The sequence below is a fragment of the Schistocerca serialis genome, chromosome 4 (genome assembly GCF_023864345.2).
Source record: "Schistocerca serialis cubense isolate TAMUIC-IGC-003099 chromosome 4, iqSchSeri2.2, whole genome shotgun sequence".
Taxonomy (NCBI): Eukaryota; Metazoa; Arthropoda; class Insecta; order Orthoptera; family Acrididae; genus Schistocerca; species Schistocerca serialis.
The window spans coordinates 536,121,971-536,140,386 of NC_064641.1; the positions used below are offsets into that span (position 1 = coordinate 536,121,971).

At 42.7% G+C, this 18,416-nt stretch overlaps 1 protein-coding gene across 1 annotated transcript in view; it reads right to left on the minus strand.

Moving 5' to 3' along the window:
• LOC126475251 (low-density lipoprotein receptor-related protein 6) overlaps window positions 1-18,416 on the minus strand; it is a 327,744-nt gene that overhangs the window by 23,974 nt on the left and 285,354 nt on the right. The window contains exons 14-17 of the mRNA XM_050102953.1: window positions 17,645-17,894; window positions 14,176-14,461; window positions 13,946-14,097; window positions 11,255-11,505 (exon numbers count right to left, since the gene is read on the minus strand). Coding sequence (XP_049958910.1) covers window positions 11,255-11,505; window positions 13,946-14,097; window positions 14,176-14,461; window positions 17,645-17,894 — 939 coding nt within the window. The remainder of the gene's footprint in view (window positions 1-11,254; window positions 11,506-13,945; window positions 14,098-14,175; window positions 14,462-17,644; window positions 17,895-18,416) is intronic.

The window sequence follows — 18,416 nt, forward strand, 5'->3', positions numbered from 1 at the left end:
TTGGTTGTTATAAGGTGGCAGTCATTTATCAGACGAGGAAGCTATGCATTAGCTGAAGGAGATGCTGGTCAAATACTTTACCAGATGTATGGCATGTTAGCTGACAGGTTTTTATGAGTTTCAAACTTGACTATATAATCATTTATTGGTTGTTATAAGGTGGCAGTCATTTATCAGACGAGGAAGCTATGCATTAGCTGAAGGAGATGCTGGTCAAATACTTTACCAGATCTACTGAAGTGGGGGAAAGCTAGATTGTACACAAGGAAACAGATGTGAAATTTTTCTATGGCTTTCTGTTGCCAAAGTGTAACCACCTGCTGATAGACAGCAACACAGAGATCGTTGGAGGGAATGGAAGAACTAGTGGGCCAAGCTACAAGGACTGAAGGCTTGGCAGCGTCAGTGCTCATTTCACATCAGGTCAGCATGACCATTGACCCAAATAAACATTACAGGGGCTCCATGAAGAAAGAGCAAGTGAAAGCTCTCCTGGACTCATTGCACTAATGGATGGACAGTGTACAGCACACAGAAGCTCTGTAGAGCACTGAGAGAGTTGGAGCAGAATATAGAACTGAAAAGCCTATGTTGCCAGATGCATTGCATGGCCCGATACAGGATGAAGAGTTCTGCTGTAAATACCGAGCAGTGTTCCGGAAGCCGACACTGAAAGTCATCGGTGCCAATGATGAATGCACACCCAACACCACGGTCAATCTGAGAGCCATCAGTGTACATGAAGTTACTATCGCGAGGCTGGAGTAGCATCCCTAGGAAACGAATGCAGTACAAGGTGAACACGGGCTGCCACACACGAAGCAAGGGTAGTGAAGGGTTCACACCCATCGGGAAACTCGCAGCTAGTGTGAAGTTAAGCTGCTGCACCAATATCTGAAAGCAAACTCCAGGAGGTAACAGAGAAGAGGGACATGACATGCACCGGTGATCAAAGGAGTCACTGAAGAAGGAGACATAGGATGGGTAGCTAGACATGGCAGACAAATGATATGCATGTCTGCTGAGGAGAAAAAGCACAGCTGTGTGACAGCAGTTGTTTGGTAGCTTTGGCATACAGACTCTCAACTGAGCTAATGTAAAAGGTGCCAGTGGCCAAACAGATACCCAAACCACAAATATCTTGAAAACTTGGTCTTTTAAAAATTCCTGAATGAAATGTGGCATGCAGCCTCAGAAGCCCCCAGGTGTAGGGATTACTGAGGATACCAGTCCTTCAGCAAGTGTCATGGGCTTTCTCCAAATTGAGAAACATGACCATAGTCTGGTATTTCCAGAGAAAACCACTCAGGACATGGGCTGACAAAGTAACGACATGGTCAACTGCAGAACAGTGCGCTAAAATCCACGTTGTGCAGCGATTAGTTATTTGTGAGACTTGAGGCACTGCCTGGCATGATCCATACATTCCATCACCTTGCAAACATAGCTGGTGAGAGAAATGGAGCGGTAATTAGAAGGAAGGTATTTGTCCTTACCAGCTTTAGATATGGGTATGACAGTGGCTTCATTCCAGCCTCGAGGAAACGCCCTCTGCCCAGATGAAGTTGTACATATGGAGAGGAAAGTGCTTGCCAGCAAGAGAAAGGTTCTGCAACATCTTAATGTGAACGTCGTCCAGCCCTGGGATGGACAATAGGGATAAAGTGAGAGCATGATCTAGCTCACTCATAGTACAGGTGGTATTGTAGCATTAATGATTCTGAGAAGAGAAGGGTATTGCTCGAGCGTACTCCACTCATTTCCATTGGAGGAAGGCACAATGATAGTGGATGGAGCTCAAAATCTCAGCAAAATAGTGGCCCAAAGTATTGGAGATAGCAATAGGGTCCGCCATGACATCATCGGCTATGGATGGTCGGGACAGAAACTGGGGAATAGACCTTGGCCCCAGAGACCCGTTGGAGGTTGGGCCCCATTATGGAAGAGGGTGTGGAACTGTTAAAAGAACTAGTAAAGGAAATACAGCTAGCTTCTTTGCTATCGCAAAGAACGTGATGACACTATGTGTGCAACTGTTTATAAGGAATGCAGTTTGCCATCGTAGGATGACTTAAGAATGCAGAATGTATGTCACAGTGCGCAAACTGCACTGCGGCATACCTCAGTCCACCAGTGGAGAGTCACACGGTGCGGTAAAGAGGAAGTGCGAGGTATTTTGGCATAACCACAAGCACCAGCACAAAGATGAAGAATGCAAGAGCAAAGAAGGCTGTGAGATGACGTCAGCCAATAGTATGCTGACTAGGACAGCACCACAACTCAGAGCAGCCTCGAGCTGAAGAGAATATAAGCGCCGCTCCTGGCAGCCTCGGCTGCACAGTAGTAGACCCAGCACTACAAGAAGCCATAGAAAAGCGTAATCCTAACTGTTATACTGAGTCTTGTGCCATATATCAATTGCTTACATAGGCATTGTATATAGCAAAGGACAGTGATTATTTGCATGTCGCCCATCGCTTGCGACACATACTTGTAAGTCAAAGTTAAGTATTGTCAATCTATTTTAGTGTAATAGAAACCATTAATGTGATTTGCTTGAATTGTTGTTTAGCTATCTGAGAAAGCAGCATTTGCTTGAATTGTTGTTTAGCTATCCGAGAAAGCAGCATCCTTTAGCCACCCTATAAGAGATGAGTGGGCAGGACCCTACATTGGCGATGAGGAGTTATAAACAAACCCGACCCCTGATGGCTGTGAAATTTTTGTTTTAGTGTTTGCTGGTGCCTTAATTCTTTCTTGTCTTTACTTTGCAGAGGTGTTTACTTGATTTAACTGACTCTTATCATTTTTGCTAATCAGGGTTTTTCAGGTGGGCACTGCAGAATTTTTTTTTTTTTGCTTTTAGTCCTTATTTTGCTTGCTTGCCTTGTCTGGTTGTTTGTTGCATTTGTCTCTTCCAAAATGCCCAACCCACCTAACCCGCACCCCTGCTCAGGCACCACAGCCACAAGCGTTGGATGCCACATGAGCTAATGCAGATGTTTCAGTTTCAGATGCAGCATATCTCCACCCTGCTCAACACGGTGCAGCAGCTACTAGCCAATGCTGCGCACCCGACCGAAAAAGCACCACCTACAGTAACACCTACTGCTATATCGTCTTTTTGACAATTTCGTGAACAATAAGAGGAATGGCTCCTGTGGTTGTCCCAATCTGAAGTTCATATCATCGTTCACTTCCCTATCTATTATCAACAGTACAAAGTACAGTGTTCCGCCTAATCAACAAACTTTTTCCTAAGGCCACTCTGAGTGAACTTAGTTATGAACAGGTGACACAGTTGTTAACTGACTATTATGAACCAACAAGTGAATGTACTAGCAGCTACGTATCAATTCTTTACTTGCAAAAAACAGTCAGAACAAACTTATCACGAGCAGGTAACAGATTTGCAGGGTATGACAAGTACATGCAAATTCAAATGCGTTTGTGGTGCTTTATATTCAGACATTGCGTGATGCGATCGCGTACGATGTAACTGATGTCAAACTTGGAGAACAGCTTTTGAAACAGTCCGATCCATTTCAGCCGGTAGTGCAAATACTAGATCAGTACAATTCAGGTGCCCTGTTGGCTGATAAATTTGAGCATGCGGCTATTTGTTGGGTTGAGTCCCTTGGTTGCGATCAGCCCATTCCACAGCAGCTTGCGCTAGCCCAGCTAGCTCACCACACCACTTAAGCAGTTTGCTAAACAGGTGGCTACAAAGGCGAACAGAATTAAGTCTTGCCCTTGGTGTTATACACAGCACACATGCCAAGGCTGCCCCTCCCAACAAGTTCACAGTTATGCTTTTGGTAGGAAAGGACATGAACAATCTGTATGTTTCCAATGGACGAAACATAACAATTCGGCCCACTCACAAAAATCTAGTCACGTGGCCCATGTCATTAATGCAGTATATTCAACATCTGCAACAGGCATTAGCAAAATTAGCAAGCGTGCAGTTTCTTCAGTGATATGCCAGTCAAACAGACTTTTTGTTCATTTACTTCTTTGTGGGAAAGTGGGAAATTTCAGTTGGACATGGGTGCCTCTGTCACTTTGCTAAATCATCACACATACGAATTGTTAAGCTCCCCACACCTGCATAAAAGTTGCACGCGACTGATGGCTTATAATGGACACTACCTTCCCGATCTCGGAAAATGTACATTGCCTGCCATGTATTGCTCACATATGCGAACAGTGACTTTTACAGTGCTACCTACAATCACGTGAGTGTGAGAACACATTTGGTCTTGAGTCTTTTGATTTGTTTGGCTTTAACATTCAGGACAATGTGTCGTCAGTGTCTACATTCAATGCAAAAGACAGTGTAGCTAGCTTAATAAAAGATTCCTGGAACTCTTTTTTCTGAAGGTTTAGGCAAGGCTAACAATTTTGTTGCACATATTACTCTGAAAGACATTGCTCAGCCAAAATTTTGTCAGGTCAAAACTGTTCCCATTGCATTACGGGACAAAGCCACTGCTGAACTTAAAAAATTTCAAGACAGCAGAGCTATTACGTCCATACAAGCAAGTCAATGGGCAAATCCACAAGTTTTGCTCCCCAGATCTTCAGGTCACATTCACCTCTGCGCTGACTGTAAGTCTACAGTCAACCCACAAACTGTCATTGATACTCATCCACTGCCACGCCCAGAGGATCTCATGGGTAGATTAGGCACTGGACGCTACTTTTCAAAAATTGGTTTGTGGGACGTATATCTTCATTTACCACCCGATGAAGAAACTCAAAAAGTGTGTGTAATAAATACTCATTTGCGTTTGTTTAAATATTTGCATTTGCCTTTTGGCAGTGTTTCCGCTACTGCCTTTTTCCAACTATACTTGGAACAGCTGACTGCGCAAGTGCCAAACTGTTCAAACTATTTGGACGATATTGTCATAGCAGGTTGTACACCTGAAGAACATTGCAAATTTGCATGTTTTGTTTTGTGTGTTATCTGAGATGGGAATAAAGTGTAGACTGGGCAAGTGTGATTTTTTGAAACCTGAGTTGCAGTATCTTGGTCATAACATAAACAGTCAAGGTGTGCATCCTCTTCAGTCGCATGTGTTAGCCATACGAGATTTGCCAGTTCCTCGCAATGTCACAGAATTGCAGTCAGTTTTAGGGAACAAGAACTATCATATTCGATTCATACCGAATACTGCACAAATCTTGGCTAGCTTGCATTGCAAGAATGTCCCTTAGTTTGGACAGATGAATGACAAGTAGCTTTTCAAGAACTTAAAAATGCATTGCTCAGTGATCGATGCTTAGTTCACTTTGATCCTGACAAACCCGTTGTATTAAAAGTTGGTGCTTCTGCTGCATCTTCTCGTCACATCAATGCTCAGGATTATGAATTGCTTCAATCACTTTTGCTGAACTATGCAAAAATTACACAGGCCATGGAAGGTGATTCAGATTTGAACATTTTGCTAACATGCATTTGCACATCTTGGTCCCATTCTTTGCATAGCATAAAGAACTCTGTAGTGTGCCGATACTTTGCATGTCGGCATAGCCTCGCTGTGATTCTTGTACAAAATGACAGTGGACAGTTTCATGTGTTGATCCCTAAAGCTTCGCAAAAAGAAGTGTTGCAGTTACTTCACCAAGGACATAAGGGATTGTTAGCATGAAATAATTAGTGCTTCGACACTGTACTTGGCAGGGTGTGGATGTCAAAATAGAACAGATGACATCACAGTGTCACGTATGTGCGGAAAATCAGTCCACTCCACCACATAAATTCTCTGCTTGGCCTAAGTCACAATCACCATGGCAATGTGTGCACATAGACTTTGCAGGACCTTTTTGGAACACTCGTTGGTTGACTGTGGTTGACTCGTATAGCAATTTTCCTTTTTCTGTGCCAATGAACTCAACAATTTCACATAACATAATTCAGGTGTTGTCCTCTATTTTTTGCCTCAAAGGTTTACCTGAAGTCATAGTGTCTGACAATGGCCCTCAGTTCATGTCAAATGAATCAAACATTCTGTGAGCACAATGCCATACAGCATCTAACAAGTGCACTGTTCCATCCACAGTCAAACGGCGATGCGGAATATTTTGTCAGAACATTCAAGCAAGCAGATAGCCAAACTCTGCTCCACACACAACATTAATCATGCATTGCAACTGTTTCTTGCCTCCTATCATTCGCACCCATGAGATGGACCCTCACTGGTGAAATTGCTTCACGGCTGCTGCCATCGGACACTGCTCCACCTGCTCCAACCTCCTCAGCATCCAGCAGTGAAGGAAGGCCACAAGTATAGCTTTGCACCACATGATATTGTCTTTTACAGGGAATTTAGTGGCAGCAGATGGTGTGAGCGAGGTGACATCGTCCCTTTCAGTGACACCATCAAAATCAAAACTTTGCTTCTATCATGTACATGATAATCTTTCAGTGTCTCTTTCCCCTGATTTTTGGATCAAAAAAATGGCTCTGAGCACTATGCGACTTAACTGCTGAGATCATCAGTCCCCTAGAACTTAGAACTATGTAAACCTAACTAACCTAAGGACATCACACACATCCATGCCCGAGGCAGGATTCGAACCTGAGACCGTAGCGGTCGCACGATTCCAGACTGTAGCGCCTAGAACCACTCGGTCACTCCGGCCGGCTTTTTGGATCCTGAGGACAGCGCAACCACAGCAGCCACCAGAGGGTGACATCACTGTACCCTTCTGGTAATTTTCCGGGGGACACTTCCACCAGAGCAAAGGCCGGAGAGCAGGGTACGACCAGAAGCTTGATGAGCCCTGCAGGCACAGCTTCCGGTCCAGCAATATGCCCACACTCCTGCCTCCCCCGCCATGGTTGCACTCCCTACATGACAGTCCGTCGCTTTGGGGGGGGGGAGGAGGAATTTTCTGGCATAACCACAAGCACCAGCACAAAGATGAAGAACGTAAGAGCATGAAGGCTGTGAGACGACGTCAGCCAATAGCACGCAGACTAGGGCAGCACCTCAATAGAAGCAGTCTGTAGCCGAAGAGAATATCAGCGTCACTCCTGCCAGCCTTGGCCGCACAGTGGAAGACAGACAGTAGTAGATCTGGGACTAAAAGAGGCCATTGAAGAGTGTCATCCTAACTGTTATACTGAGACTTGTGCCATAAATCAATCACTTACCTGAACAATGTACACAGCAAACGACATTGATTATTTGCATGGCGCCCATCGCTTGCGACACATACTCGTAAATCAAAGTTAAGTATTGTCAATCTATTTTAGTGTAATAGAAACCATTAATGTGATTTCCTTGTATTGTTGTTTAGCTACCCATGAAAGCAGCAAACTTTAGGCACCCCAAAAGAGACGAGTGCGCAGGACCCTACACGAGGAATGGAATGTTCTGTGGCGGTAAAGATAATGCTTGTAATATATTCTACCTAGGACTAACAGTTGAAGAAATGTTGTTCATCGTAGGTTGCCACAGAGGAATAAAGCTTCTAGTTGGCATTAGAAAACTGCAATTTGTGTGTGCACGTAGGTGGGGTAGGAGTCAGTGAATGGATAGCAGTCGGGAAATGGTCGCTCAAGTACTTGTCATTGGGGGGAAGATCAAAGCGGACCAAAAAGAAATGAGAGAGCTCAAAGCGGTCGTGAGGAGACAATTTTGTTTCCTGGAGGCAGAGAACAAGTGGATGTGCATTTCCAAGAGCAGCCGTAATACCTCTTTGTTGGATCTATGGCAACAAACGTTCCAACGGAGGAGAGACATGACGAGAAAAGGGGAGGAGGGAAAAACTAAAGGGATGTCACCTTAGTGGCTGCTGAGTGCCAGTTTTTAAAGACTCACTTCTACAGGACGCAGAGGCTGGAGGATACTGGTCCATGAGATCTACAGAGGTGTCGGCATTCTCCCTCTGTCAAACTGCGGAGCCCAGGGCAGAAAAATGGTTGGCGGTGTGCACCGGCAACATAGAGATCAGCCGGGTTCACGTGGCAACACTGTTGAAGAGGATCTCTTAGTCTGTGAAGGAGAGGACAGTTTGCCTTTTGGAGCCTTTCCACTTGGCAGAGGAAGACCCAGATGTTTCTTGGCCGGAGGGATGTAAAAAGTCTTCTTGGGAGTATTCCTTCTGTCATTTTTGGCCTGCCAGTTCTGTAGCAGGTGCCTTTGCCCTGTGAGGTGAAAGTTTGGTGGCTTGTCGCACAGCTGGAGGAGGGGACGGGGTTGCTACCTTGACAATGGGTGATTTTACAATCACAGTGCTGAATTTGAGGTCGCATGTCTGCGTGGCCATGTGATTCATGGAATGAGATGTAGCAAGAACAGTACTGTAAGTGCCAGATGGCAGAATGCAAGGTTTCCAACTAGCCAACAACTTGTGGGCAGTAGGATAAGGCACCATTTCCTTCACCCAGATCTCCCGAATGACCCACTCATCGAGATACATAGGACAATCTTGGACGGAGGCTGCACGGTCGCCATTGCAATTGATACAGTGGGGAGAAATAGGCGGACAATTTCCCTCGTGAGCATCCCTACCACAGGTTACACAACTGAAGGGGTTTCAACAAGACATTCAAGTGTGGTTGTAACAGTGACACTGGCAGCAGCACGACGGGTTCAGAATGTGTAGTCAGCCTGTGATAACTTCATAGCCTGCTTGGATCTCTGATGGATGCACCACTCCATCAAAAGTGAGAAAAAAAGTGATTGTGGGCACTAAGGATACATCTAGCTTTTTTATCACCCGATGGATTGCAATGATGCCCTGATCATAGAGGTACGTTTGGATTTGTGCCTTGGTCAGACCATCGAGCAGCCTAATGTAAATAACACCACGAGAAGAATTCAGCATTTGATGGGCCTTGACATGAACAGGACAGTCATGGAGGAGCGAAGCTACATGCAGTAGTTGTGCTTGAGAATCAGAAGTAGTCTCCAAAAACAAAGTGCCATTGCGCAAACAAGAGCAGGATATCACAGGGCTGGCAATTGCATCATCTCCTTTCTGAATAATAAACGGATTTACCGTGGCAAAGGACTGACAGGCTTCAGTACGTGCAACCATGAGGAACCGTGGTACAGCTGGAAGGGTCTTTGAATCATCAGCCTCATTCCATTGACTTTAAGTAAATGTTTATGGTGAAGATGATGATTGGTTCATTGTGAGAAAATCGCCCATGATTTCCAGCATCTCTGATGGTGCGCCCCTTCCAACTGGGCACCCCCCTCAGTGGAGGCGCACTTACTTTAGGTGATTGTTCACACCTCAGGTCACACCTGACAGAGGGACCAACTGGCAAACCTACCTGTTGACCCAGGGCTGGGAATTACACATTACCCAGTCACCTGTTATGCGTCAGATGCATGGGCCAGCCTTCAGGAGCACATTGGGAGGAAGAAGAAAAAGATGAACCTCAAACACCAAAGCAAAGGAGGGATAGGAACCAGGGAATGAAGAAAGAAACAAAGGACAAAAAAACAGTGGAGGGTCTGTTCTGCTGTCAGGCTACTGAAAATGCACAACTTATGCTAATTAACTGATATCTAATTGCTATTTTTATGAAAAATGTTCTTTTTATTTTTAATTACGGCACAAGTAAGTTTAGTTTACATTGCAAATATAAGTCCTTAATTACTGATATATTATGAGATTGTTTAAATTTTTAAAAGAATTCCAAATTAAATTCTTTTTCATCCTTATTTATTTTACTGTTCACGGAAATGTTTATGTTTAATATTTTGGAAGGACTGGGAATCAAAACTGCAGCACACAAATGGTAGGCAAGCATTCTACCACACAGCTGCATGACCTATGGAGAAAAATTGATCTTGCTTTAACATATTAAAGATGGCCCGAAAACTTCGAAGTCAATTTTCTCAAGAATTTTTGAGATTCCCACTGAACTATTTTGGGGAATTAATATTTGAGTTCTGAACTTCAAGTACTATAAATATAAAAATTTCAAAAATCAGTTTCCCGTGTGGTCCCCTTGTAAGATAGGATAACAGTATAGTTACATTTTCCAATCGGAACCAATGTCCAGAAACTCCTAACCACCAACTGGAAGTCTTATCAATGGCCACACAGAATAAGACTCAACGGCATTGCGTGGTTTCACTTTGAGGATATGAATAACACAAGTGCATGTTTGGTTGTTGTTTTGCTCATTTAGTCTCTGGAGCTGTGGGTTGCTAGAATTTGCACAGTGCTTCATGAGCTTACAGCAGGAATCTTGCTATTGAGTTTTGGGTGGTAGTAAATGAGAGAGGAATTGAGGAACAGGTGAAGTGGCTGCCACTCTGGTGAAAAAAGACTGAAATAAATTCATTAGAGTCAGAAATTGTGAAACTATGAATGGAGAGAGAGACCAGGAAAATGTAGTAAAACCATTTAGCTGCACATCGAAGGTAAGTGTTAATGGGATGAAGTACTAGTAGGAGGATTTTCAAGGTTCATTAAAATGCTAAGAAACTTGTGAAGCAGGAACAGTGTTCTTCAAGAACAGTGAAGGTAAAGAAAAGGAATGGGAGGAGCACAATATACAAGGAATAAAATGCGAGACTGCCAAGTTCCACTGATGCATACAAATTACAGGCAAGAATATTATTAAAAAAAAAAAAAAAAAAAAAAAAAAGCTTGGTGATCTTCTATATGGGTAAACTGAAGTCTATATGAAAACATGGACACTAGCCAACACAGATGGAAGGACATCGTGGTAAGAATGCAAAAACAGCAGCAAAATGCACAGCAAAAACATTTTCAACAAATTCTTGTGGCTAGAACATAGTCACCAAACAAGAGTTTCCAGAAATCGCAGACACTGAGATTCCACAGCACATGGACTGTGGTGAAAAGGCTGAAGCCAAATTTAAAACAGAATCAAGTAATTGGAAGACTTGGAAGATGAATACGAATATGAAATTAACAGGGCACTGGCAGTGGCAAAATATATATATCTTCCAAAAATAAAATCTCTTTTTGGATATGAGGAATTTAACACGCACGAGAAAATTACAAGAATCATGAATATGTTACAAAATATGACAACAATCTGGAGTTTATATACCCCCCCCACACACACACACACACACACACACACACACACACACAGAGAGGGAGGTTTACTTTCTTTCTTCTTTTAATGTTCTTAGAACATAGAAAAATAGATGTAATTTATTAATTATAAAAACTGTTATTTGGCCGTTTATGAAACAAGCCCAACAACTGCACAAGATGTTAAGTAGCATAAAAAAGCCCCTACCCTTTCTCTGGATGCAGTGCAATACTTCGTGGCTTTTCACCCTTTCCTTTGATGACAAAGCCCACTTTTGAAGCATTATCAAGCCGTGTAACATTTATAACATCAGCCATAGCACATGACCAGTAGAGCAATCTGCGATAGGGGTCCACTGCTAAGTCATAAGGGTGACGTTCGCTGCTCGCACTCACAAACACAGATGCGTGTGTACCGTTGTCAAAAGCTCGTTTCACTGACTGTGTTCGTCCATCAACCTAGAACAAGAAAGCTGTCCATTACAGTCTTGTATCAATGGGTACAATAATTCCTAGCATTTTTTTCAGAATCTAAATTTTTTCTTCCTTTATACATCTACTTTCATCTGCAGATAATTTATGCTTTTTTTATAGGAACCATTAAAAATACATACTACAGGAAGGAAAAGTGTGTTCAAAATTAACTCACAATTAAATATATGTAAACAACATTTCTACTTATCTAGCAGAGAGAGGCACACACAGCTAATCACACAATTGTTATTTTTTGGAACTGGTGTTCCTTCTCCTGGCAAAAAGACAGGTTTGAGAAAACAGTACCTCATGTCAAAGAAGGTTCAGTAGGGAGAGAAGAGAGATAAACCAACAAGTTTTTGTTTTTCTTATCCCCTTCTCCCTTTCATTGTCAGTGCTATTATTTTCCTATATTTTAACTTCTTTGTCTCTTTCATGCATTTTTTTTTTCTTCCCCATTTCTGGCTGGTTCTTGACCAATATTTTCAGCTCTTCCTCTTCGATTTTCCTGCTGCACTTTTTTTTTACTCATGTACATCTACATTTACATCTCTGTACATTCTCTGTAAGCCACTGTACGGTGCAAGATGGAGTAAATCATGTACTACTACTAGTAATTTCCTTTCCCGCCCAACTCTTTAACAGAGTGAGGGGAAAATAACTTTTTACAAGCCTCTGTATGTTCTCTTATTTCTCTCATCTTATCTTCACAGTCCTTGCGTGAAAGTAGGCTGATGGCAATAGAATCACTCTGCAGTCTACCTCAAGTGACGTATCTCTACATTTGCTCAATAACAAGTTCACAAAGCATCTACATAATACTTTCATGCGGATTTAACATACTAGTAACAAATCTACCAGCATGCCTCTGAACTGCTTCAACATCTTCCTTCAAGTCTGAGCAAATGGGATCCCAACACTCAATCATTAGTCAAGAATGTGTCGCACTAGTTTTCTATAAGCCATCTTCTTTATAGATGAGCTACACTTTCCCAAAATTCTCCCAATAAAATGAAGTTGAGCATTCTTCTTCCCTACTACCAATCTGACATGGTCATTCCATTTCATATCGTTTTGCAATATAATGCCTAGATATTTAACTGACATGATTGTGTCAACAGCATGCTACTAACGCTGTATTTAAATGTTATAGAATTGTTTTTCCTAGTTATCCACATTAACTTAGACTTTTCTACATTTAGAACAAGCTGCCATTCATCGCACCAACTAGAAATTTTGTCTAGGTCATCCAGTACTTTGTATAAACAACAGAAAATCTAAGATCGAAAGTAACAATAGTATGAAAAGGATAGTTGCTACTTACCAAATGGCAGAGATGTTAAGTCACAGGTAGGCACAACAAAAAGACTGTCAGAAAGTGAGCTTTTGGACTTAAGCCCTCTGACAGAAATAGACACCACACACGCACATGCGCACGTACACACACAAATGTATTTGAATTTTTTTTTGCTTGTTGGCTGAAAGCTCACTTTTTTACTGTCTTTTTGTTGTGCCTATCTGTGAATCAGCACCTCCGCTATGTGATGTGTAGCAACTATCCTTTCCATAATGTTATTATCCTCTTACAGCCGCTCGACGACAAACCTTTCCCTATACCCAGTGTCATCAGCAAACAACTGTAAATCGCTGCTCACTCTGCCTGTTAGATATTTATGTACACAGTCAATAAGAGCAGTCCTATCACACTTCCCTAGGACATTCCTGGTGATATCCTTGTTTCTGATGAATACTCACTGTAGAGGACAATATATTGGGTTCTATTTGCTAAGAAGTCTTTGAACTACTTGTATATCTGGGAACCAAATCCGTATGCTCAGACCTTCATCAAGAGTCTTCAGTGGGGCACCTAAACTTCTATTACTGTTTGATCTTTAAACTATCCTCTCTAGCACCCTTTCAAGTTTGAAAGCTTCTATGTTGATAGGTTTTTATTGTTAACATCTTTCCGCTATGCCCAGCAGTTTCTCCCTTGACCCAGGGTCCTTGGTGACTAAACCTCACAGCTGTATTTCCTCAGAGGCATGCTTCCTTTCTCTCTCTCTCTCTCTCTCTCTCTCTCTCTCTCTCTCTCTCTCTCTCTCTCTCTCTCTCAAGATTTTGTCGAAAATAACTATTTCTGGTTATATCTGTATGAAACTGATCAATGTAATTTTTATTTTGTATAATTTATTAAGAAGCATCTTCAAAAAACTGAAATATATACCTACTTACACTTTCACATAGTTGAAGATGTTTATTAAGAAAAAAAGGTGAAACACACATGACAAAATATGAATCACATTCACTCAGTTGCACATACATGTTAGCCTCAAAGTCTATAATACATTATTAACAGCAATTAAATATCAACAAGATTAAAGATTTTTGCACCTATTTAATCATACAAAGCAAGAAAGTTACTCACCCAATATAAGAACTGTGTTTTTGGATCAAATTCAACAGCCCTTACACTTTTCAGGTTCTGAATGGGTAAAACTAAAGATGGGCAGTCAGTTGTATTTGGTATCAGACGACTCAAAGTATTCTTCTGACTATACAGCAGGAATGATTGTGGTGCTGTAAGAACAATGACAATTAATTAAATGTTCACTGAAGAAGACTGCAAACATTTCATGTTAATACACTTCCACATACCAGAGCATGTCTTGTCTGCATTAAGGACATAATGTGTGGGGCAAGCACAATGTAGAGTTGTTGCTTGGCCCACACTAGGTGTGAAAGCTGGAACAGCAAGACATAAATGAGAGCATCCACCATTGTTTATCTCACACTGATTCCAACCCCACTGTCTTGATGTATGGAATATGGACATATCAGTGACATCTCCCAGACGTTCTTGTACTACAGACCGATTCTGGCCATTTGTCTTATTGGCTCGCTCAATGTGTAATGTTTTCAGGTCTGTCCAATAGATATAATCCTGGCGGCAAAAATACACAAAGTAAAAAATTATGACACTTTAACAACAGAAAATGGTTTATAAGACTGCTGTCATGTATGAATGGTTCTTCAGTGGACAGTTTATTAAGCTTAATGATTATTCATTATGAATGTAAATACTTTAGTATTAAAGGAGACCACTCACGAAAAAACAAGGAGCACTGAGTTGTCGTGGCTCAGAGGGAGGCGGATGGTTTGCTATCTAGGAACGCAGGGGGAGGAATGGCAGGTATATTGGTTGGCACAAATGTAGCAGCCTGTGGGAAGCAGTAAGAAGACAGAGGAAGTTGAAACTGTTGGATCGGGGAGGGGGGGGGAGGGGGGGGGGAAGGCGGGCAGGGACAGTGGGTTACCCAGCATTGAGGTCATGATGATTATGGGTGCGAAGGTTCAGAGAAGCTAGTGGTGGAGGGAAGGATTCAGATGGCTCGGGTTGTGAAGCAGCCACTGAGAATGAGCATGTTATGCTCAACTGCATGTTGTGCCACCAAGTGGTCAACTTTGTTCTTGACAACATTTTGGCAGTGGCCAATTCATCCAGGTCGACAGCTGGTTGGTAGTCATACCAATGTAAAAAGCTGTGCAGGATTTGCAGCAGAGTTGGCGTATGACATGACTGCTTTCACAGGTGGCGCGGCCTCTGATGGCACAGGATAAGCCTTTGCTAGGACTGGAGTAGGAGGTGCAGTGTGGGTGGATTAGAATTGTCTTGTCCCTTGGTTTCCCACAGGGATATGACCTCTGTGGAAATTGGTTGTGGGTGGGAGTGATGGACTAAGGTGTTGTGCAGATTGGATGGATAACAGAACACCAATTTAGGAGAGGTTGGAAGGATCTTGTATAGGGTGTCATTCATTTCAGATCAGGATGAGAGATGAAACGCTGGAAAACGATATGGTTCAGTTGTTCCAGTCTAGAGTGATACTAGATGATGAGTGGGTGCACATCTTTGTAGCTGATTCTTTGGGGGGGGGGGGGGGGGTGATGAGATTACTGGAATGTATGAGGATATGGCACAGGAAATCTGTATGTGGGCTAGGTCTGGGAGGTATTGCCTGTCTCCCTCCTCACACCAACAACACCCTACACACCAAACTTATACATGCTCCCAAAATCGACAAACCCAATCCTGGATGTCCCATTGTAGCTTGCTATTGTGTTCCCAGTGAAAGATTTTCCACTCTTGTTGACCAACACCTCTAATCAGTTGTCCAAAACCTAGCTTCTTGCATCAAAGATACTACTTACTTCCTTCACCGACTTTCCACAGACCAACTCCTTTACCTCCTGGATCCCTACTCATCACTGCTAGTGCCACCTCACTATACATCAATACTCATCATGCTTTGCCACTATCTAACACTACCTCTCCCAGTGTCCTACAGATTCTAAACCAACCACATCACTCCTTATACACCTTACTAACTATATCCTGACCCACAACTACTTTTCCTTTGAAGAAAAAGTTTACAAACAAATCTGCAGCACAGCTGTGGGCACTCGCATGGCAACCTCCAATGCCAACCTGTTTATGGACCATGTAGAGGAAACCTTCCTAGCCTCCCAAAACTTCCAATCCCTAGTCTAGTTAAGGTTCATTAATGATATCTTCATGATCCAGAGTCAGGGTTGAGATACCCTATCCACATTCCTTCACAACCTCAACATGTTATCTTCTTCCACCCGTTTCACCTAACCAACGGGCCACCTTCCTGGATGTTCACTTCCACCTCTCTGATGGCTCCATCCACACCTCTGTGCATATTAATGGTTAGTGGTTACAAACAACACCTACATTTTGACAGCTGCCATCCCTTCCGCACCAAAAAATCCCTCCCACACAGCCTAGCCACCTGGGGACAATGTATCTGCAGTGATGAGAACTCCCCTTGCCTATATCCTGAAGGCCTCACAAAGGCCTTCAGTGACAGGAAATATGCCCAAAACCTAGTCCACAAACAGATTTCCCATGCCACATCCTCACACACCCCCAGTCCTCCCACCAACACAAAACCAACTACAAAGGAGTGCCCCTCTCACCACTCAATATCACCCAGAACTGGAACAACTAAACATATTCTTTGCCAGGGCTTTGATTATCTCTCATCCTGGCCTGAAATTAGGGACTTACTACCCAGGATCCTTCCCACCCCTCCTAAAGTTGTGCACCATCATCCACTCAACCTACACAATATCCTACTCCACCGATATACCACTCCTACTCCCTAACCCTTACCACAGAGTTCATAGCCCTGAGGCAGACCAAGATGCCAAACCTGCCATATCGACTGACCCAACACTTTGTACTCTAGTCCTGTCACAGGCTTATCCTCTCCTATCAGAGACTGGGCCATCTGTGAAAGCAGCCATGTTATATACCAACTCTGCTGCAAACACTGCAAAGCTTCTTACATTGGTATGACTGACAGCTAGCTGTCCACCAGTACAAAGGGCCAAGACCAAACTGTTGCCAAACACAAAGTCGACCACCTGGTGGCACAACATGCTGCTGCTCCGCAACCCAAGTCATCTGGACCCTTCCCTCCACCACCACTCCTCTGAACTACATAGATGGGAGTTATCCTTACAACACATTCTCCACTCCTGTAATCATCCTGGTCCCAATCTGAGGTAACCCACTGACCCCGCACCCTCCTCCAACACATTTCCCTTCCTCTACCACATCGCATCCGCACAATTCAGATATCCACATTACTTCAGTGTGTGCCACTTCCCATTAGCCACTATAATCTTGCCAGCCCATATACCTTCCACCCCTCCCTCCCACATTCCCAGTCAGCAAATCGGGTGCCTCCCTCCAAGTCGCTAGCAGTCCACCTCCAGATCCTCTCCCTTCATCCCACCTCTCTCTCACTCTCCCTCTACCCACTCCAACTGACACTACACCCACCACAACCAGACCACTTGCCAAAAAATAATGCTGGCATGGTTAGTCCAGAGAGAGGGGAGAGGGGGGGGCGTGTGTTTTTTATAGTTCATTAAAGGATAACTTCGAAAGCTAGCAAGGTTTCTTTCTTTTGTATGTTCCTGCTGACAAGTCAAGGCTTCTGTTTTTTGGTAAATGAGGTCCCTTAACACAGTTCAGTCAATGGTCTCCCTTAATCCAAAAGTATTTAATGCTTATTCACATTGTTTCACTTACCTGATACTGTGTTATTCCTTTGGGGTGTTCAATATCTTTTCCAATAACTTGGATTCTGTTCTGACCTTCTAAGTCTGTGCTTTCAATAGATGACGGATTAAGCTGAGTCCAGTAAATACGGCGTTGAACATAATCGATAGTAAGACCTTTCACGTCACCAACTTCTGATATCAGAACAGTGCGTTTTGATCCATCTAATGCTGCTCTTTCAATTACACCAAAAGTAACCCAGTCACACCAATACATATACCTGTAAATGGAACATCATTCTATTAAAAAATTATGTGGTTCTCATTAATTTATAAACGAAGTAACAATCATACTGCCAACAATGAGTCATGCAATTACCGAGACAATTTCTTTAATATTATATTCTGACAATTTATGTCATGGCATGTATCTACTACTTCTTTTGCTCTGGTGCTCACTAGTACAATGTGTTGGCTGTTACAGAAAAAGTGTAAGATTTTAGTGAAACGATAATGGAAGTTATACAGTACATCATGACTGCTCTCTAAATATGTCAGATGTATTAATATGATTTCAGTCAGTAATTCAATGACTCACAATTACATACACTCTCACATACTGATTAACACACACTTAAAACACAAAAATGAGGGCAGGTTACCACTCGTCAGCAGATACCGTTGGCACAATAGCACAATCCAAGCCTATTTCAATTTCTGATCTAGAATTACTGAAAGCTTTGACAATGTTCAAGCAATGTTTTTGTTATTATACAAAATCAATGAATGCCATTAGATATTAT